A 20,180-nucleotide genomic window follows, 5' to 3' on the forward strand; every position below is an offset into this window, starting at 1 on the left:
CATTTCTGTACCTAGAAGTCGTTTCAATGTCTAGATTACTTTGTGTGAAATGGAACTTCCTGATATTAGTCCTAAATTTACTTTTCCAAACAGTTTTATTCTCTTGGCTGTCTCTCTAAAATCACCTTTTCAGCTGCCTCTGTTCAAGGCTGAATCTCGCTCTGGTCTCCCATATGTCTTGGTGACCAGAGCTAGAAACAGAACAAAATTCCTGATCTAACCAGAGCGACAATGAACAAAATAAATAGAATGTTGAACTATATAGCGAAAACAGTAGTAATAGAGGAAGTACTTTTGCAGCTGTACACTGCTCTTGGCTATTTCATCACTATTCATGGAGTATGTATGTTGCCCAATTTTTCTTAAGAGTATTCAATACTTAAACTTGTAGGATAGGGATGTTAAGTGCTTGAGGTTCTTGCAGATAAAAGTGGCCTGTACCAGTTCAATTAGGCGAGTTTTGTCCACCAGCATTGTCTAGCAGGAACTGTCTCTGGCTCAGCTGACCTGACATTTTAGTTTGGGCATCTTTTTCATACTATGGTATTGCAAAGGCACAGTAAATGATTTACAGTTGGGAGGAAATGATTGGAGAAAAGCAAAATTAAATTGCGCTCGTTAAGAGGGACTGGTCAAGTAGTTACTTAATTTTTTGTAATTGCTAGCTTAGTTTAGGGTTAATATTGTAATAAAGCTATTTGGGAACAGACACAGTTGTTTAACCCATTAAGTTTCTCTGAACTCATCTGAGTTAAATGCCAAATAACCCAAGTAATTGAATTAACTGCTGCTTTTAACCTAACAAGTCATCTGTTTTTATGCTGCTTTGGCTTAAATATAAAATGGGTGTAGCAGCGGGCAGTACTATGCGCTTTGAGAAAGAGGTTCATGTATTTGATGCACATCTGATAACATTTGGGATTGGTTCATATTTTCAATCCATTGATGACTTATCACTGGCTCAAATAGCATAACTTGCATTAAATAATGAAATTACCTGAAGAGGTCAGGGTAACTTGTCACTTAGTGTAATCTTTAGGTACCTACTTTTGAAATTGCATTGTTGCAACTTATGGAGTTCATTCTTTTCAGATTGTGCAGACCAAAGAACTACAGCAAACACATGAAAAGTTAACGCAGCAGGAGAAAATGGTGAATCAACTGAAAATTGAGATACAGGACAAGAGCGACCTCATTTCTAGTTTGCAGGACAGGTTCTCTCAGATTCAGGATGAAAAGGTACAATTTACTAAACGTATTGGAAGGTACCCATGAAATTTTCAAAAAAATAGTTACAGAATCAATGACCAAGGGAAACTATCAACTGTAGCTGTCAACATGGTTTTTGTGCTGATTTAATTGTAATATAATGGCATCCTATTCTGGTTTTGTAAAATGCACAATATTATTATTACCCTGAGTGTAGACAGAAATGAAGCATAAAATAGGTTCTGCTGAAGTTGTATTTGTTTGGACTTGTACCCATGAGTTGGTCAATATTGCTGCAGAGATAGTGGATGCATTGGTTGTGATCTACCAAAATTCCCTAGATTCTTGAACGGTCCCCGTGGATTTTTTAAAAATTTGTTCATGGTATGTGGGTGCTGCTGGCAAGGCCAGCATTTATTGCCCATCCCTAGGTTACCTTGAGAAGGTGATGGTGAGCTGCCTTCTTGAACCGCTGCAATCCTTGTGGTGAAGGTCCTCCACAGTGCTGTTAGGGAGGAAGTTCCAGGATTTTGACCCAGCGACCATGAAGGAACGGCGATAAACTTCCAAGTCAGGATGGTGTGTGACTTAGAGGGGAACTTACAGGTGATGGTGTTCCCATGCGCCTGCTGCCCTTGTCCTTTTAGGTGGTAGAGGTCGCGGGTTTGGGAGGTGCTGCCGAAGAAGCCTTGGTGAGTTGCTGCAGTGCATCTTGTAGATGGTATGCCAGTGGTAGAGGGAATTAATGTTTAAGGTGGTGTATGGGGTGCCAATCAAGTGGGCTGCTTTGTTTTGGATGGTGTCGAGCTTCTTGAGTGTTGTTGGAGCTGCACTCATCCTTCTTAGGCAGTCCCTCTGAACCGAGGATGACTTGCTTCCACATTAAAATGAGTTTCAGGTGACTGAGGAGTCCAATGCAGGACCTATAGTCTGTCACAGGTGGGGTGGTTGAAGGGGCGGGTGGGTGGGGTGCTTGGGTTGACGTGCACTCGTTGCGCTGCTTGCGCTTGGCTTACACTTTCTCCTGCCGAAGAGACTCGGTGTTTGGCGCCTTCCCGGATGCTTCTCCACATTTGTGCAGTCTTGGGCCAGGGATTCCCAGGTGTCAGTGGGGATGTTGCACTTTTTCAAGGAGGCTTTGAGGGTATCCTTGAAGCGTTTCCTTGGCCCACCTGGGCTCTCTTGCCGTGTCTGAGCTCTGAGTAGAGCGTTTGTTTTGGGAGTCTCGTATCGGGCATGCGGACGATGTGACCCATCCGTCGGAGCTGATCGAGCGTGGTCAAAGCTTTGATGCTGGGGATGTTGGCCTGAGCGAGAACACTGACGGTGTACCTATCCTGCCAATGGATTTACAGGATCTTGTGGCGGCAGTGTTGGTGGTACCTCTCCAGTGCTTTGAGGTGCCTGCTGTACATGGTCCATGTCTCTGAGGCATACAGCAGGGCGGGTATCACTACTCCTCTGTAGACCATGAGCTTGGTGCCGGGTTTGAGGTCCTGGTCTTCAAAAACACTCTTCCTCAGGCGACCGAAGGCTGCACTGGCACAGTGAAGGCAGTGTTGGACTTCGTCATCGACGTCTGCCCTTATTGACAGTAGGCTTCTGAGGTATGGAAAGTGGTCCACGTTGTCCAAGGCCTTATCGTGGATTTTGATAATCGGGGCGCAGTACTGTGTGGCAGGTGCAGGTTGGTAGAGGACCTTTGTCTTACGGATGTTTAGTGTAAGGCCCATGTTCTGGTACGCTTCGGTGAAGGTGTTGACGATGGTTTGGAGTTCGACCTCCGAGTGTGCACAGATGCAAGCCTCGTCTGGATACTGTAATTCGATGACAGGATGGGACGACCTTGGATCTGGACTGGAGGCGACGGAGGTTGAACAGTTTCCCGTTTGTTATGTAAATTGGCGCCACTCCAGCGTGGAGCTTACTGAGTGTGAAATGGAGCATTGCAACAAGGAAGCTCGAGAAGAGCATTGGTGCAGTGACACAGCCTTGCTTGACCTCGGTCCGTACGTGAATTGGGTCTGTGGTGGAACCGTTGGTCAGGATCGCGGCATGGATGTAGTCGTGAAGCAGGCGGCGGATGGTGACAAACCTTTGAGGGCTGCCAAATTTGAGGAGGACATTCACGGTTGATAGTGTCGAAGGCCTTTGTGAGGTCAAAGAAGGCCATGTACAGTGGTTGGTGCTGTTCCCTGCATTTCTCTTGTAATTGACGCATGGTGAAGACCGTGTCCATTGTGTCCTTTAGTGGGCGGAATCCGCATTGCGACTCTGGGAGGAGCTCTTCAGCCACTGGGAGAAGGCGATTGAGGAGGATTGTTGCGATGACTTTCCCTGTGGCAGACAGCAGGGGAAACTCCTCTGTAATTACAGCAATCGGACTTGTCCCCTTTCTTGAAGATGGTCAAAAATTACGTCGTCTGAGATCCTCTGGCATGCTCTCCTCCTTCCAGATAAGAGAAATTAGTTCATGAATTCGTGCCAGTAGTGCTTCTTTGCTATGCTTTAGTGCCTTGGCAGGGATTCTATCTGCTCCTGAGGCCTTGTTCTTCAGTTGTCGGATGGCCTTTTCAACCTCCTGCTGGGCTGGGGTTGTGCTGAAGTGGTAGCGGATAGCATGTTGTGGGATGGAGTGGAGGGCACTCACGTTGAAGACAGAGTCTCGGTTAAGGAGATCTTCGAAGTGCTCCTTCCAGCGGGCACTGACTGTCTCCCTGTCCTTGATGAGCACCTCTCCGTTCTTGGCCCGCAGTGGGGTAGGACCTTGGGTGCTTGGGCCGTAGGTGGTCTTGACTGCCGTAAAGAATCCACGCATATCGTGGTTGTCTGCTAGCTGCTGGATCTCCTGCGCTTTCTCCACCCAAGATCTGTTCTTTAGGTCGTGAGTTTTTTGTTGGACCTCGGCCTTCAGGTATCTGTAGAGCTGCTTTCTTGCGGACACTCTGTGCCTCTGCATCACTGGGAGTCGTCAGGTTGATTGTGAGGCGCAGGCTGAATAGGGCTTTCTTAGCGGGGTCTTTGAGTGCTAGTGCTCCATCCAGGCAAGTGGAGAGTATTCTATCACACTCCTTACTTGTGCCTTGTAGATGGTGGATAGGCTTTGGGGAGTCAGGAGATGAGACACTTGCTGCAGAATACCCAGCCTCTGACCTGCTCTTGTTGCCACAGTATTTATGTGGCTGGTCCAGTTAAGTTTCTGGTCAATGGTGACGCCCAGGATATTGATGGTGAGGGATTCAGCAATGGTAATGCCATTGAATGTCAAGGGGAGGTGGTTAGACGGTCGCCTGTTGGAGATAGTCATTGCCTGGCACTTCTGTGGCACGAATGTTACCAGCCACTTATCAGCCCAAGCCTGAATGTCATCCAGGTCTTGCTGCATGTGGGCATGGACTGCTTCATTATCTGAGGAGTTGCGAATGGCACTTAACACTGCAGCGAACATCCCCACTTCTGACCTTAAGATGGAGGGAAAGTCATTGATGAAGTAGCTGAAGATAGTTGAGCCTAGGATACTGCCCTGAGGATCTCCTGCAGTGATGTCCTGGGGCTGTGATGATTGATTTCCAATCACCACAGCCATCTTCCTTTATGCTACGTGTGACTCCGGCCAGTGGAGAGCATTCCCCCCGATTCCCATTGACTTCAGTTTTACTAGGGCTCCTTGATGCCGCACTTGGTCAAATGCTGCCTTGATGTTGAGAGCAGTCACTCTCAACTCACCTCTGGAATTCACCTCTTTTGTACATGTTTGGCCTAAGGTGGAACCCAAACTGGGAATCAGTGAGCAGGTTATTGGTGAGTAAGTGCTGCTTGATAGCATGGCCGATGACATCTTCCATCACTTTGCTGATGATTTGAGAGTAGACTGATGGGGCGGTAATTGGCCGGATTGGATTTGTCCTGCTTTTTGTGGACAGGACATACCTGAGCATTTTTCCACATTGTTGGATTGATGCCAGTGTTCTAGCTGTACTGGAACAGCTTGACTGGAGGCGCAGCTAGTTCTGGAGCACAAGTCTTCAGCACGACAGCCGGAATGTTGTCAGGGCCCACAGCCTTTGCTGTATCTAGTGTGCTCAGCCGTTTCTTGATATCACGTGGAGTGAATCGAATTGGCTGAAGACTGGCTTCTGTGGTGGTGGGGACCTCAGGAGGAGGCCTATATGGATCATCACTTGGCACTTCTGTTTGAAGATGGTTACAAACACTTCAGCTTTGTCTTTTGCGCTCACGTGCTGGGCTCCACCATCATTGAGGATGGGGATATTTATGGAGCCTCCTCCTCCCATTAGTTGCTTAATGGTCCACCACCTTTCACGACTGGATGTGGCAGAACTGCAGAGCTTTGATTTGATTGTGGGATTGCTTAGCTATGTCTGTCATGCTGCTTCCACTTTTTAGCATGCATGTAGTCCTGTGTTGCAGCTTCCCCAGGTTGGCACCTCATTTTTAGGTACGCCTGGTGCTGCTCCTGGCATGCTCTTCTACACTTTATTGAACCAGGGTTGGTCCCCTGGCTTGATGGTAATGGTAGTGTGAGGGATATGCCGGGCCATGAGGTTACAGATTGTGATGGAGTTCAATTCTGATGGCCCACAGCATCTCATGGATGCCCAGTTTTGGACTGCTAAATCTGTTCTGGATCTATCCCATTTAGCACAGTGATAGTGCCACACAACACAATGGAGGGTGTCCTCAGTGTGAAGACGGGACTTCGTCAATGCTGTCATGGACAGATGCATCTGCGACAGGTAGATTGGTGAGGACGAGGTTAAGTAGGTTTTTCCCTCATGTTGGTTCCCGCGCCACTTGTCGCAGGCCCAGACTGGCAGCTATGTTCGGTCAGTAGTGATGCTACCGAGCCACTCTTGGTGATGGCTATTGAAGTCCCCTACCCAGAGTACATTCTGTGCCCTTGCTACACTCTGCTTCTTCCAACTGGTGTTCAACATGGATTGCGAGGTACCAAATGTAACGCCGCTATTATTAAAAAAAAAAAAAAAAATGAGCCTGACGTTAGTCGTCTGGGGAAAATGCTGGAATCCATTAGTAAGGAAGTGGTAACAGGGAACTTAGATAATCATATGATTAGGCAGAGTCAGCATAGATTTATGAAAGGGAAATTATGTTTGACAAATCTGTTAGATTTTTGAGGATGTAACTAGCAGGGTAGATAAAGGGGAACCAGTGGATGTAGTATATTTGGATTTTCAAAAGGCATTCGATAAAGTGCCACATGAAAGGTTGTTGCACAAGATGAGGACTTATGGGGTTGAGGGTAAAATATTAGCAGTGATAAAGAGGATTGGCTAAAAGACAATAAACGGGTCATTTTCAGTTTGGTAGGCTATTACTCGTGGGGTCCCACTAGGATCAATGCTGGTGCTAACTCTTCGCGTCTGGGCCTCTAGCACCTCGCATATTGTGAAGTCATAAAGTGCGCATCACCCCGGATGGAAAATTGACTCTAGCCCCCTGCTTTATCGCCTCGCGCCGACAACGCCAGCAAAAGGCGGCATTGTGAACTCGGCTGGCCGCTTCGGAAGCGGTAATTAAAGGGAATGCTTTTCAGCTAGCGCAACCTTTATTATTTGCACCAGTCTGGTGCCTGTGCAAAGTTTTTCATGTTTCATGGTGCAAGATGTCCAAGCCCTCCACTTTGAGTGTGTTTGGGGCTGTAATGGCAGTCGCCCAGGTTGCCTTGCAAAACAGAACTAATGACAACTAGCTTGTGCAGCATCATTGGCCCTTCCCTTTAAGCGAGGGAAGCAACCTCTCTGATGAAGAGTGCCGTTTACAATGCGCTCAGTTGTTTAGCGCTCTGCTGCTACTGCCCTGCTCTTGGACTTTAGCGCCGTAAGAAGTGGTTAGCACTTGATTTAACGCTCCACTTCCCTCTTGGAGTGCTAAAACTGAATTTTGCGGGAGGCGAGAATGATTAGCACCTAGCGCTAATTTTTCAACTTTTAAAGTTTTAGCACCCCAAACGGGGCTATACTGAATATCTCCCCATGAAGTCTTACTATGGTTGTTTAGTGCCTTGGTGAGATTAAACCTGGAGTACTGTGTACCATTTTGGTCTCCTTACCTAAGGAACAATATACTTGCCTTAGAGGGAACATAAGAAATAGGAGCAGGAGTAGGCCCTTTGAGCCTGCTCTGCCATTCAGTAAGATCATGGCTGATCATCTACATTATCTCCACTTTCCTGCACTATTCCAATATCCCTTGATTCCCTTAATATTCAAAAATCTATTGATCTCTGTCTTGAATATACTCAACGTCTGAGCCTCCACAGCTCTCTGGGGTAGAGAATTCCAAAGATTCACCACCCTCTGAGTGAAGAAATTTCTCCTCATCCCAGTCCTAAATGGCCGACCCATTATCCTGAGACTGTGACCCCGGTTCGAGACTCCCCAGCCAGGGGAAACATCTTCCCTGCATCTACCCTGTCAAGCCCTGTAAGAATTTTGTATTTTTCCAATGAGATCACCTCTTCTAAACTCCAGAGAATATAGGCCTAGTCTACTCAATCTCTCCATGTAGGACAATCCCCCCCCCCCCCCCCCCATCCCAGGAACCAGTATGGTGAACCTTCGTTGCACTCCCTCTATGGCAAGTATATCCTTCCTTAGGTAAGGAGACCAAAACTGTACACAATACTCCAGGTGTGGTCTCACCAGGGCCCTATATAATTGCAGTAAGACATCTTTACTCTTATACTCAAATCCTCTTGTAATAAAGGCCTTCCCAAATGCTTGCTGTACCTGCATGTTAACTTTGTGTTTCTTGTACAAGGACACCCAGCTCCCTCTGAACACCAACATTTCCCAATCGCCATTTAAAAAATACTCTGCTTTTCTATTTTTCCTACCAAAGTGGATAACTTCACATTCTCCACATTATATTCCATTTGCCATGTTCTTGCCCACTCAGCCTGTCTATATCCCTTTTGAAGCCGCCTTGCATCCTTCTCACAACTTATATTCCCACCCAGCTTTATCATCAGCAAACTTGGATATATTACATTTGGTTCCCTCATCCAAATCATTGATGTAGATTGTGAATAGCTGAGGCCCAAGCACTGATCCTTGCGGTACCCCACTAGTTACAGCCTGCCAACCCGAAAATGACCCGTTTATTCCTACTCTCTGCTTTCTGTCCTTTAACCAGTCCTCACTCTATGCTGGTATATTACCAACAATCCCATGAGCCCTAATTTTGTTTAATAACCTCTTGTGTGGCACCTTATTGAATGCCTTCTGAAAATCCAAATACACCACATCCACTGGTTCCCCCTTATCTATTCTGCTAGTTACAACCTCAAAGATCTCTAACAAGTTGTCACACAATTTCTCTTTCATAAATCCATGTTAACTCTGCCAAATCTATTATTTTCTAGTGCCCTGTTAGCACATCCTTAATAATAGATTCTAGCATTTTCCCTACTGCTGATGTCAGGCTAACTGGTCTGTAGTTCCCCATTTTCTTTCTCCCTACTTTCTTTAAATAGTGGGGTTACATTTGCTACCTTCCAATCCGCAGGAACAGTTCTAGAATCTATGGAATTTTGGAAAATGACAACCAATACATCCATTATCTCTAGCCAACTCTTTCAAAATCTAGGGGCTTTATCCACTTTGTCCCATTAATTTCTCCAGCACTCTTTTTTTACTAATACAAATTTTTTTCAGTTCCTCATTCTCGCTAGAGCCTTGCTTCTCCACTGTTTCCAGGAAGTTTTTTGCGTCGTCTTCTGTGAAGACAGACACAAATTATTTGTTTAATTTCCCTGCCGTTTCCTTATTCCCCATTATAATTTCTCCTGTCTCAGCCTGTAAGGGACCCACATTTACTTTTGCTAATCTTTTCCTTTTTATATACCTATAGAAGCTTTTACAGTCTGTTTTTATGTCTCGCTATTTTACTCTCATTTTCCCTTTCTTTATCAATTTCTTGGTCCTCCTTTGCTGAATTCTAAAATCCTCACGCTTACTACTCTTTTGGCAACATTATATGCCTCTTCCTTTGATCTAATACTATCTTTAACTTCTCTTGTTAGCCACCGTTGGACCACTTTTCCTGTGGGCTGTTTGTGCCTTAAAGGAATGTATAGTTGTTGTAAATTATGTATTCTTTAAATGCTAGCCATTGCTTCTCTACTGTCATTCAGTGTCAGCCTTTGCTCAGTTGGTAGTGCACTCGCCTCTGAGTCGGAAGGTTGTGGGTTCAAGTCCCACTCCAGAGGCTAGGCTGACACTCCAGTGCTGCACTGTCGGAGGTGCCGTCTTTTGGATGAGAAGTTAAACCGAGGACCCGTCTGCTCTTTCAGGTGGACGTAAAAGATCCCATGACACTATTTCGAAGAAGAGTAGGGGAATTATCCCTGGTGCCCTGGCCAATATTTATCCCTCAACCAACATAACTAATAAAACAGATTATCTGGTCATTATCACATTGCTGTTTTGTGGGACCTTGCTGAGCGCAAATAGGCTGCCGCGTTTCCTACATTATAACAGTGACTCCACTTCAAAAATATACTTAATTGAATGTAAGCGCTTTGAGACGTCCAGTGGTCCTGTAAGGCGCTATATAAATGCAAGTCTTTCTTTCTTAATGTAGTTTCCCAATCTACCTTAGCCGACTCACCCCTCATACTTACGTGGTTTGCTTTTAGATTTAAGACCTTAGTCTCAGATTTAACTAAATCACTTTCAAACTCAATATAAAATTCTATCATATGGTCACTCTTCCCTAAAGGCCCCATTACTACAAGGTTATTAATTAACCCTTTCTCATTATACAATACTAGATCTAAAATAGCCTGTTCCCTAGTTGGTTCCTCAACATACTGATATAGAAAACTATCTTGCATACGTTCCATGAAATCGTCGTTCAGACTATTGCAGCAAATTTGGTTTGTTCAGTCTATATGTAGATTAAAGTCCCCCATGATTACTGTATTACCCTTGTTACATGCGCCTCTAATTTCCTGATTTATACTCTGCCCTACATTACAACTACTGTTTGGGAGCCTATAAACAACTCCCACCAATGTTTTCTGCCCCTTGCTGTTTCTTCGCTCCACCCAAACTGATTCTACTTGATTTTTGGAGCTAAGATCTTTTCTCTCTACTGTCTTTATCCCATCCTTTATTATCAGGGCTACCCCTCCTCCTTTTCCATTTTGCCTATCCCTGCTAAAAGTTAAGTATCCTGGAATATTTAGTTCCATATAGGGAGTGCAACGAAGGTTCACTAGGTTGATTCCTGGGATGTGGGGATTGTCCTATGAGCAGAGATTGAGTAGACTAGGCCTAGATTTTAGAAAAATGAGATGAGATCTCATTGAAACATATAAAATTCTTAAGGGCTTGCAGGGTAGATGCAGGGAGGATGTTTCCCCTGGCTAGGGAGTCTAGAACTATCGGTCACAGTCTTAGAATAAGGGTTTGGCCATTTAGGACTGAGATGAGGAGAAATTTCTTCACCCAGAGGGTTGTGGATCTTTGGAATTCTCTACCTCAGAGAGCTGTGGATACTCAATCCTTGATTATATTCAAGACCGAGATCAATAGATTTTTGGATACTAAGGGACTTGATGGGTATGGGGATAGTATGGGAAGGTGGATTTGAGGTAGAAGATCATCCATGATATTGTATGGCGGAGTAGTCTCAAAGGGCCAAATAGCCTACTCCTGCTCCTATTTCTTGCGTTTAAGATTTCAGCCAGTGAGGATATATATGGATGAACATATTCTTTTGAGGTCAAGTTTTTTATGCAGCAAATTATTGTCTGAGTACTCTGCCTTATTAGGGCGGTGTAAGGAGATTCAATAATAACTTTCAAAGGGGAATTGGATATATACTTGATTTGCAGGGGTATTGGGAAACAAAAGTGAATGGAACTAATTGGATAGCTTTTTCAAAGAGCCGGCACAGGCACGATGGGGAGAATGGCCTCCTCCTATGCTGTAAGATTCTATGATTCTAATATACAAAGGTGCTACCCGGGGCAGTCTTTAGTAAATTATTTTTAAAACCGTGCTGCTTCTGCGTTTGTTCTCTCAATCCAACAAACAAGACAGTTTTGGTGCTAATCTCGTGTGTGCAGAGAAACTTCAAGGAATGAGGAAAACTGACTCCACCAAGGTATGTATAATCTGACCATGGTATGTATAATCTGACCAATATATTTCTGCATGCAATTAGACTCTAGAGCTAGCTGAGGAATTTCACCGTATGGAGTCTGAGGATCACTTGCTGCTGAATGAAATGGAAAAGCTAAGGGCTCATGTTTCCAAAGAGCAGTGCACGGAAATTAAAGAAACAATGTTCAACCAGCGCCTCCAGAAACTTGAGGATGAGAAATTAACCATACTAAAGGAGAAGGAGGCACTCCAGGAGATACTGGATAGTGTCAAAGTTCAAAAGGATGAAATGAAAAGCACCCTGCAAGAAAACACTGAGGCGGTGAGTTATAAATTCTTAATAGTTAAGGGGAAAATATAATTTTGTCGTGAAGGGGTCCTTGTATCCTCGCTGAATTTATTAGCCAAATTTACTGTAGTATAGCTTCTGGTGTGTACAGGATAACATCATGATATTGTGGAGGAAGACTGCCAAGGTATGCATCTAGCAATACAGTTCCATCTGTAATTTTTAATGTTTCTATTAGATGCAAGAGCGAACTGCGGAGCTCCACCGTGTGGTGTCTCAGCGTGATGTGCTGCTCGGTGAGATTGAAGAGCTGAGAGCTCGTGTTTCCAAAGAACAGAGCACAGAAATTCTAGAAGAGAAATTCAATCAGCGGCTCGGGCAACTAGAGGATGAAAAATCGGCCATAGTAAAGAAGGATGATGATCTCCAGGAGATACTGGAGAGTGTCAAAGTACAAAGGGATGAAATGAAAAGCACCCTGCAAGGAAATACTGAGATGGTGAGTTATAACTTCTTAATAACTAGAGGGATAAATATAGTGGGCCAGATTTGCTGAAAAGGTTATGACATCTGAATGACGCACTCCGTTATTAATGTGCAAGTTGGCCAGCAACCTGTGGTGAGGAAGATAAATCTCGTGAATTGTGAATCACCGCAAGTTGCTGGCTGGTTTGCACAGCTCGGCCGTTAGCTTTGCGAAAATGGCATCTCTCGCTTACCTCTGATTTTCATGACCTTGCTCTAGTTGCACATTAATTGGCCATTTAACTTGCCACAGAAAGTGATAATAGTTAATGACTGCCAATCAACCTCTCTTGCCCAGAAAGTAGCATCTCATTCCATTTGTGAATTGTTTTAGGAGATTTTAAAAATGTCATTTAAAAAAAAAAAAATTATTTTCTGTCTGTTTCTCTGTTAATCCAATCTTTCTCTTTCTCGTCCTGATTTGACATTGAATTCACCCCCTTTAATTCATCCTCCGTTCTCAGTCCTACACCTCTTTATTTCTCAATCCTTAAATCTCATTGGTTAAGGAGTTAAGGACTGTTTGTCCTCTTGTTCACCAAGGTGCCAGAAGCTCTGTTGTCCTCACTGCGCCGTTATCAGCTCGCACTTCCAGCATCTTTGAGCAAAACATTTTAAAACCTAAACATGCACAAACAAATCTAACTAACTGGGCACGCCACGGGATGCCTTGCTCCAGCAAAATCTGGCCCGATAGCTTGTCATGCTGGGGTCTTTGAATTGTCACTGAATTTGTTAACCAGATTTACTGCAGTATATCTTCTGCTGTGTACAGGACAGCCTCATGTAAATGTGGAGGAACACATTACCAAGGTCTGCATCTAGCAATGCAGTCCCATCTGTAATTTTTAATGTTTCTATTAGATGCAAGAGCGAACTGAGGAACTCCACCGTGTGGTGTCTCAGCGTGATGTGCTGCTCGGTGAGATTGAAGAGCTGAGAGCTCGTGTTTCCAAAGAGCAGAGCACGGAAATTCTAGAAGAGGAATTCAATCAGCGGCTCCAGCAACTAGAGGATGAAAAATCGGCCGTAGTAAAGAAGAAGGATGATCTCCAGGAGATACTGGAGAGTGTCGAAGTACAAAGGGATGCAATGAAAAGCACCCTGCAAGAAAACACTGAGATGGTGAGTAACAGATCGTAACCTATTGTACCTCTTTAGTTAATGTCACAAAATAGTAATGGTATGGTGGCCATGTGGTTGTGGTGCTGGATGAGCAACCCAAACGGTGAGTTCAAATTCTACTATTGCAAGTTATAAAACTGAATCTAATAATCCCACACTTTGTGGGCTAACACCAGAAAATAAGCATGAACGCTACCGGATTGTTGTAAAAACCCAACTGGTGCTCTATGGTTTTTTTAAAGAAAGTTATGGTCTGGCCTACATGTGACTCCAGTCTCTCACTAATGTAGATGTAAGCAATTGTGACTGAGTTTATTTTTTAAAAAGCAAAATATTGTTTGGACCGATTGGCAGTAACCCCAGCAGCATATCAGGACAAGACTGATGGGCAGTGATGAAATTGGGAGAACTATTTTACCAGTCAAGCAGCAGCCTGACATAATCATGCTCACGGAATCATATCTATAAGCTAATATCCCAGACTCTTCCATCACCATTCCATGGTATTTCCTATCACACTAGCTGCATAGAACCACCAGAAGTGGAAGTACAAGAATGTACAATCAAATGGCAGTGTCCATGGGAGTCTGCAGCATTAACTCCAGACCCAAGAGCTTTTCATGGCTTCATTTCACAGTATCAAGGAAATTTCCTGCTGATCCCCACCAACTAACTAATTTGTACTTCATGTTGAACATCAGTTGAAAGCTTTGAGGAAAGCAAAGGCACAGACTTTGTTTCTTGTAAGGGGACTTCAATGTCCCCCAGTAAAAGTGGCTCGGTAGCACCACCATTGGCAGAGTCTTGAAGAACTTGGCTTCCAGACTAATGAGGGAACCTACACAAGGGGGTATCTTCACTTCATCTTCAGCCTACCTGGTGCAGACACATCAGTCCACAACAGCATTGATTGGTGCAGACACATCAGTCCACAACGGCATTGGTTGGTGTGCTCACAGCACAGCCCTTGTGAAGACAACGTCTTGTCACAGTGAGGACATCCTCCACTGTGTATTGTAGCTGTGCGAACTGGAACCTAGTAGCAGCCCAAAACTGGGCATCCATGAGGCATTGTGGGCCAAGAGCGCAGCAATTTGTAACATGACCCAGTGCATCCCTTACTCCTCGATCACCATCAAGCCAGACATCAACTCTATTTCAATGCAGAGTTTAGCAGGGCATTCCAAGAGTGGCATTAGGCACCACTATGGTTGCAACCTACTGAAGCTACAGCACGTAAAGCAGCAGCTAATAAGCCGAGCTCTATAGTCCCTACTGACAGCATGAGACCAAACCTCCGCAGCCTTACTATCTCCAGTCGTATATGGTAGTGGAGGAGGAAGTGGCTCTCTCAACGCGCCCATCCTAAACCATGATGGAGCCTAGCACATGAATACAAGAGATGAGGCTAAAGTGTTGGGTAGACGATCCTACTTGCTTTTCCTGAGGTCTCCAGCATCATTCATGCATTGATCAACCATGATCTTATTGAATGGCGGAGCAAGCTCGAAGGACCAAATGGCCTACTCCTGCTCCTATTTCTTATGTTCTTATAATCTTGCAGCATCTTGTGTGTAACCTCCTCTTTCCAACAGTTGCTAAAGTGGACAGATGAGCTTAACAGTGTAAGAACTCACCGTGACCAGCTGCTAATTGAGATTGAACAGTTGAGGAAAGAAATTAAGGCTAATGTGTTGAAGATGCAAAAAGTGGAACTCTTGCAACAAGAATCTAATGATCAACTGGAGAGAACAAAATTATGCACAGTGATGGAGAAGGATGAGCTCAAATTGCAAATGGATAAAATCCAGAACGTTCTCTGTGAAAAGATTGAGATGGTGAGTATTTGGAGTTAGGATACTTGGGCTACTTTTTAAATTCTGTACAATATAATTTTAAGTTGGGCCATTAAGTGCAATTGGCAATTACTCTTGTTAGGACTGGAGAAGCTTGAGTATTATAGCTCACAACCTAGAAAGCAGACCGAATGCCAGACTCATTACTGAACATACTTCAAAGTTTCACCAGAAAATACTCTTAGACCCAGTTTACAAAGAATTTTATTTGCTGCAATCCACAGTTTGTGTTGAGATCAGGGTGATGACTGCTGTGCTGAAAATAAAATAATTATAGCTTTCGCAAAAAATGCTAATTTTCCTCTTTTTCACCCCCCCCCCCCCCCCGTTTCTTTCCTTTTATTTATTTCTCCCTTCCCCTAATCCCGAGATTGCAAGTGATCTGAAAATACTGTTCCGAAATATGTGCAGCTCCTCTTCACCAATTTGTGAATTTAGTCTTCCCGATACAGTAGAACAATTTTTAATACGTGCAGCAGATTTGTTTAAATTTATTCAGGTTTTTCAATCGTAACCACTACTTTGTACATAGCTGTAAATACTTGAATAATTACCAACAGCTTGCAATGGAGGAAAGAAGAAACCAAGAACTTGCAGAATTGGTCAAAACTTTGGAGAAACAAATTGTTGCTTTGAAGGAGGAGCAGACACAGATTGAGTCCACTAATTTGGAAACTGATGCAATTGAAACAGAAATTAATGAGCTTGCTAATCATCTGCAGGAAAAAGATCTGCTGTTGCAGGTATGCTTTATACAGTACTATTCTACTAGCAATGCTTTCAATTGTAGCTCTCCTTGCTATGGTACAATCTTATTGTTGTGTGGAAGGTGAACAAATGAGGAAGGAAGGAAGATTGTTTGAAATCCTATCTGGAGTCAAGGTAGATGCTAGTTTTTTTTTTATGTGAGCATTTATTCAGACACTTTCTGAATGAATTGCTGCAATTTTCCCTGGAGACTGGCTAATTATTATGGATCTCGAGGAAACAACCTCCTCAAAACATAATTTACACCCACTTCTGGGTCTCGTCCAAAGGTGGAGGATGATGTAAGGGCATCTTTTAGCCATTTGGTTTTTCCTATCCATCTGGAATTATATGCAAGTCCTTCTGAAAAGTGGTGACTACAGTGATCTAAGCTGATAAAATGCAGAACTTCAGACAAAATGAGTCCCTGGGGCATCAGGTCAAAGGAACAGTGAGGGAGCCATGAATATTGATGTTTACAGAATAAGGACGACATATACAGTAGATCTAATATGCTTCCTCTCACCTTTATACCCAATTGAATTATGTCACAGTATTGCAAGAAAAAGGAGGTAGAAACATAAAAACATAGAAGATAGGAGCAGGAGTAGGCCATTCGGCCCCTCGAGCCTGCTCCACCATTCAATGAGATCATGGCTGATCATCCAAATTCAGTACCCTGTCCCTGCCTTCTCCCCATATCCCTTGATCCCTTTATCCTTAAGAAATATATCCAACTCCTTCTTGAATATATTTAATGAACTGGCCTCCACCGCCCTCTGTGGCAGAGAATTCCACAGGTTCACGACTCTCTAGGTGAAGAAATTCCTCCTCATCTCAGTCCTAAATGGCTTACCCCTTATCCTTAGATTATGACCCCTAGTTCTGGACTCCCCGGCCATCGGGAACATCCTTCCTGCATCTAGTCTGTCCAGGCCTAACAGAATTTTATAGGTTTCGATGAGATCCCCCCTCAATCTTCTAAACTCCAGTGAGTATAAGCCCAGTCGACAGTCTCTCCTCATACGTCATTCCTGCCATCCCAGGTATCAGCCTGGTGAATCTTCGCTGCACTCCTTCCATGGCAGGAACATCCTTCCTCAGATAAGGCGACCAAAACCGCACACAATACTTAAGATGCGGTTTCACCAAGGCCCTGTACAACTGCAGCAAGACCTCCTTGTTCCTGTACTCGAACCCTCTCGCTACGAAGGCCAACATACCATTTGCCGCCTTAACCGCCTGCTGCACCTGCATGCTTACCTTCAGCGACTGGTGCACAAGAACACCCAGGTCTCTCTGCACTTCCCCTTCTCCCAATCTATTGCCATTCAAATAATTATCTGCCTTCCTGTTTTTGCCACCAAAGTGGATAACCTCACATTTATCCACATTATAGTGCATTTGCCATGTTTCTGCCCAATCACCCAACCTGTCCAAATCGTACTGGAGTTTCACGACATCCTCCTCACAGCATACCCTCCCACCCAGCTTTGTATCGTCTGCAAATTTGGAGATATTACATCCAATTCCCTCGTCCAGATCATTAAGATATATATCGAACAGCTGGGGTCCTAGGACCGATCCCTGCGCTACCCCACTAGTCACTGCCTGCCACTCGGAAAACGACCCGTTTATTCCAACTCTTTGCTTTCTGTCCGCCAACCAGTTCTCTATCCAAGTCAATACCTTGCCCCCAATCCCATGTGCCTTAATTTTGCACGCTAATCTCTTATGCGGGACCTTATCGAAAGCCTTCTGAAAGTCCAAATACACCACATCCACTGGCTCCCCCTTATCTATTTTACCAGTTACATCCTCAAAAAATTCCAGTAGATTAGTCTAGCATGATTTACCTTTTGTAAATCCATGTTGACTTTGTCCGATCCTGTCACTGTTTTCCAAGTGCTCTGCTATTACATCTTTTATAATGGACTCTAGCATTTTCCCCACCACCGATGTCAGGCTTACCGGTCTATAATTCCCCGCTTTTTCTGTACCACCTTTTTTGAATAGTGGGTAACATTAGCTACCCTCCAATCCATGGGTACTGTTCCAGAGTCTATCGAGTTCTGGAAGATGACCAGCAATGCATCTACTATCTCCAGGGCCACTTCCTTAAGTACCTTTAGGATGTAGATTATTAGGCCCTGGGGATTTATCGGCCTTCAATCCAGTCAACTTCCCCAACACCATTTCCTTACAAATACTGATTTCTTTCAGTTCCTCCCTCTCATTAGTCCCTATGTTCCCTGACATCTCTGGGAGGTTATTTGTGTCCTCCTTTGTGAAGACAGAACCAAAATATGCATTTAATTAGTCTGCCATTTCTTTGTTCCCCATTATAAATTCCCCTGATTCTGACTGTAAGGGACCTACGCTTGACTTCACCAATCTTTTTCTCTTCACATATCGATAAAAGCTTTTACAGTCAGTTTTTATGTTCCCTGCCAGCTTACATTCATAATCTATTTTCCCCCCTCTTAATTAATCCCTAGGTCCTCCTTTGCTGAATCCTAAACTGCTCCCAATCCTCAGGTTTGCTGCTTTTTTTGGCCAATTTATATGTCCTCTCCTTGGATCTTATGCTATCCCTAATTTCCCTTGTTAGCCACAGTTGAGTCACCTTTTTTTATTTATTTTTATGCCAGACTGGGATAAATAAATTCTGTAGCTCATCCATGCGATCTTTGAATGTTTGCCATTGCCTATCCACCGTCAACCCTTTGAGTGACGTTACCCAATCAATCCTACCCAACTCATGTCTCACACCATCATAGTTCCCTTTATTTAAATTCAGGACCTTCGTCTCTGAGTCAACTATTTCACTCTCCATCTTAATGAAGAATTCTATCATCTTATGATCGCTCCGACCCAAGGGGCCTCGCACATCAAGATTGCTAATTAATCCTTTCTCATTGCATAATACCCAGTCTAAGATGGCCTGATCTCTAGTTGGTTCCTCGACATATTGGTCCAGGAAACCATCCCGTATACATTCCAGGAATTCCTCTGCCCCTTGGTATTTCTCAGTTCTACCCATACAGATTCCACATCATCAGAGCCAATATCTTTCCTTACAATTGTGTTAATCCCTTCTTTAACCAGCAATGCTACCCCACCTCCTTTTCCATTTTGCCTATCTTTCCTGAATATTGAACACCCCTGGATGTTGAGTTCCCAGCCTTGGTCACCCTGGAGCCATGTTTCCGTAATCCCAATCATATCATATATATTCATTTACCTCTATTTGCGCTGCTAATTCATCCACCTTATTACGAATGCTCCTTGCATTAAGACACAAAGCCTTCAGGCTTGTTTTTTTAATGCTCTGAGACCTTTTAGAATTTACTGTGGCCATATTTGATTTAAACCCTTGATTTTTCTGACTGCCACCTTTGTTTTTCTCCTTCCTGTCTTTTGCTTCTATCCCTGTTTCCCTTTCCTCTGTCTCCCTGCTCAGGTTCCCAACCCCCTGCCATTTTAGTTTAAACTCTTTGCCAGAGCTCTAGCAAACACTCCCCCAAGGACATCGGTCCCGGTCCTGCCCAGGTGCAGACCGTCCCGTTTGTACTGGTCCCACCTCCCCCAGAACTGGTTCCAATGTCCCAGGAATTTGAATCCCTCCCCCTTGCACCATTCCTCTAGCCACGTATTCATATGAAATATCCTTCTATTTCTACTCTGACTAGCACGTGGCACTAGTAGCAATCCTGAGTTTACTACCTTTTTTGAGGTCCTATTTTTTAATTTACCTCCTAACTCCCTATATTTAGCTTTTAGGACCTCATCCCGTTTTTTACCTATATGCACCACGACAACTGGCTGTTCACCCTCCCCTTCCAAAATGCTCTGCAGCCGCTCTGAGACATCCTTGACCCTTGCACCAGGGAGGCAAACACCATCCTGGAGTCTCGTTTGCGGCTGCAGAAACACTTATCTGTTCCCCTTACAATAGAATCACTTATCACTATAGCTCTTCCCCTCTTTTTCCTCCCGTCCTGTGCAGCAGAACCACCCCTGGTGCCAGGAAGTTGGCTGCTGCTGCCTTCCCCTGGTAAGCCAGCCCCCCATCAGTATCCAAAGTGGTATATCTGTTTGAGAGGGGGATGACCACAGGGGACTCCTGCACTACCTGCCTGTGCCTACTACTCTGCCTGTTGGTCACCCATTCCCTTTCTGCCTGTGCAACCTTTACCCGCGGTGTGACCAACTGGTTAAACGTGATATCCACGACGTCCTCAGCCTCGCGAATGCTCCAGTGTGCATCCA

At 44.3% G+C, this 20,180-nt stretch overlaps 1 protein-coding gene across 4 annotated transcripts in view; it reads left to right on the forward strand.

Moving 5' to 3' along the window:
* Nucleotides 1-20,180, forward strand: part of cenpe (centromere protein E) — a 196,134-nt gene that overhangs the window by 131,291 nt on the left and 44,663 nt on the right. For all 4 annotated transcript variants that reach the window (XR_015077704.1, XM_085983096.1, XM_085983075.1 and 1 more), the window contains 6 exons: nucleotides 1,093-1,239; nucleotides 11,428-11,688; nucleotides 11,894-12,154; nucleotides 13,045-13,305; nucleotides 14,901-15,143; nucleotides 15,722-15,904. Coding sequence is in view for 3 of the 4 variants with exons in the window: in XM_085983096.1 (XP_085839222.1) it covers nucleotides 1,093-1,239; nucleotides 11,428-11,688; nucleotides 11,894-12,154; nucleotides 13,045-13,305; nucleotides 14,901-15,143; nucleotides 15,722-15,904 (1,356 nt within the window). In the remaining variant the exon portion in view is untranslated. The remainder of the gene's footprint in view (nucleotides 1-1,092; nucleotides 1,240-11,427; nucleotides 11,689-11,893; nucleotides 12,155-13,044; nucleotides 13,306-14,900; nucleotides 15,144-15,721; nucleotides 15,905-20,180) is intronic.

The sequence above is a fragment of the Somniosus microcephalus genome, chromosome 1 (assembly GCF_052327205.1).
Source record: "Somniosus microcephalus isolate GS21.2 chromosome 1, FLI_Smic_1.0, whole genome shotgun sequence".
Taxonomy (NCBI): domain Eukaryota; kingdom Metazoa; phylum Chordata; class Chondrichthyes; order Squaliformes; family Somniosidae; genus Somniosus; species Somniosus microcephalus.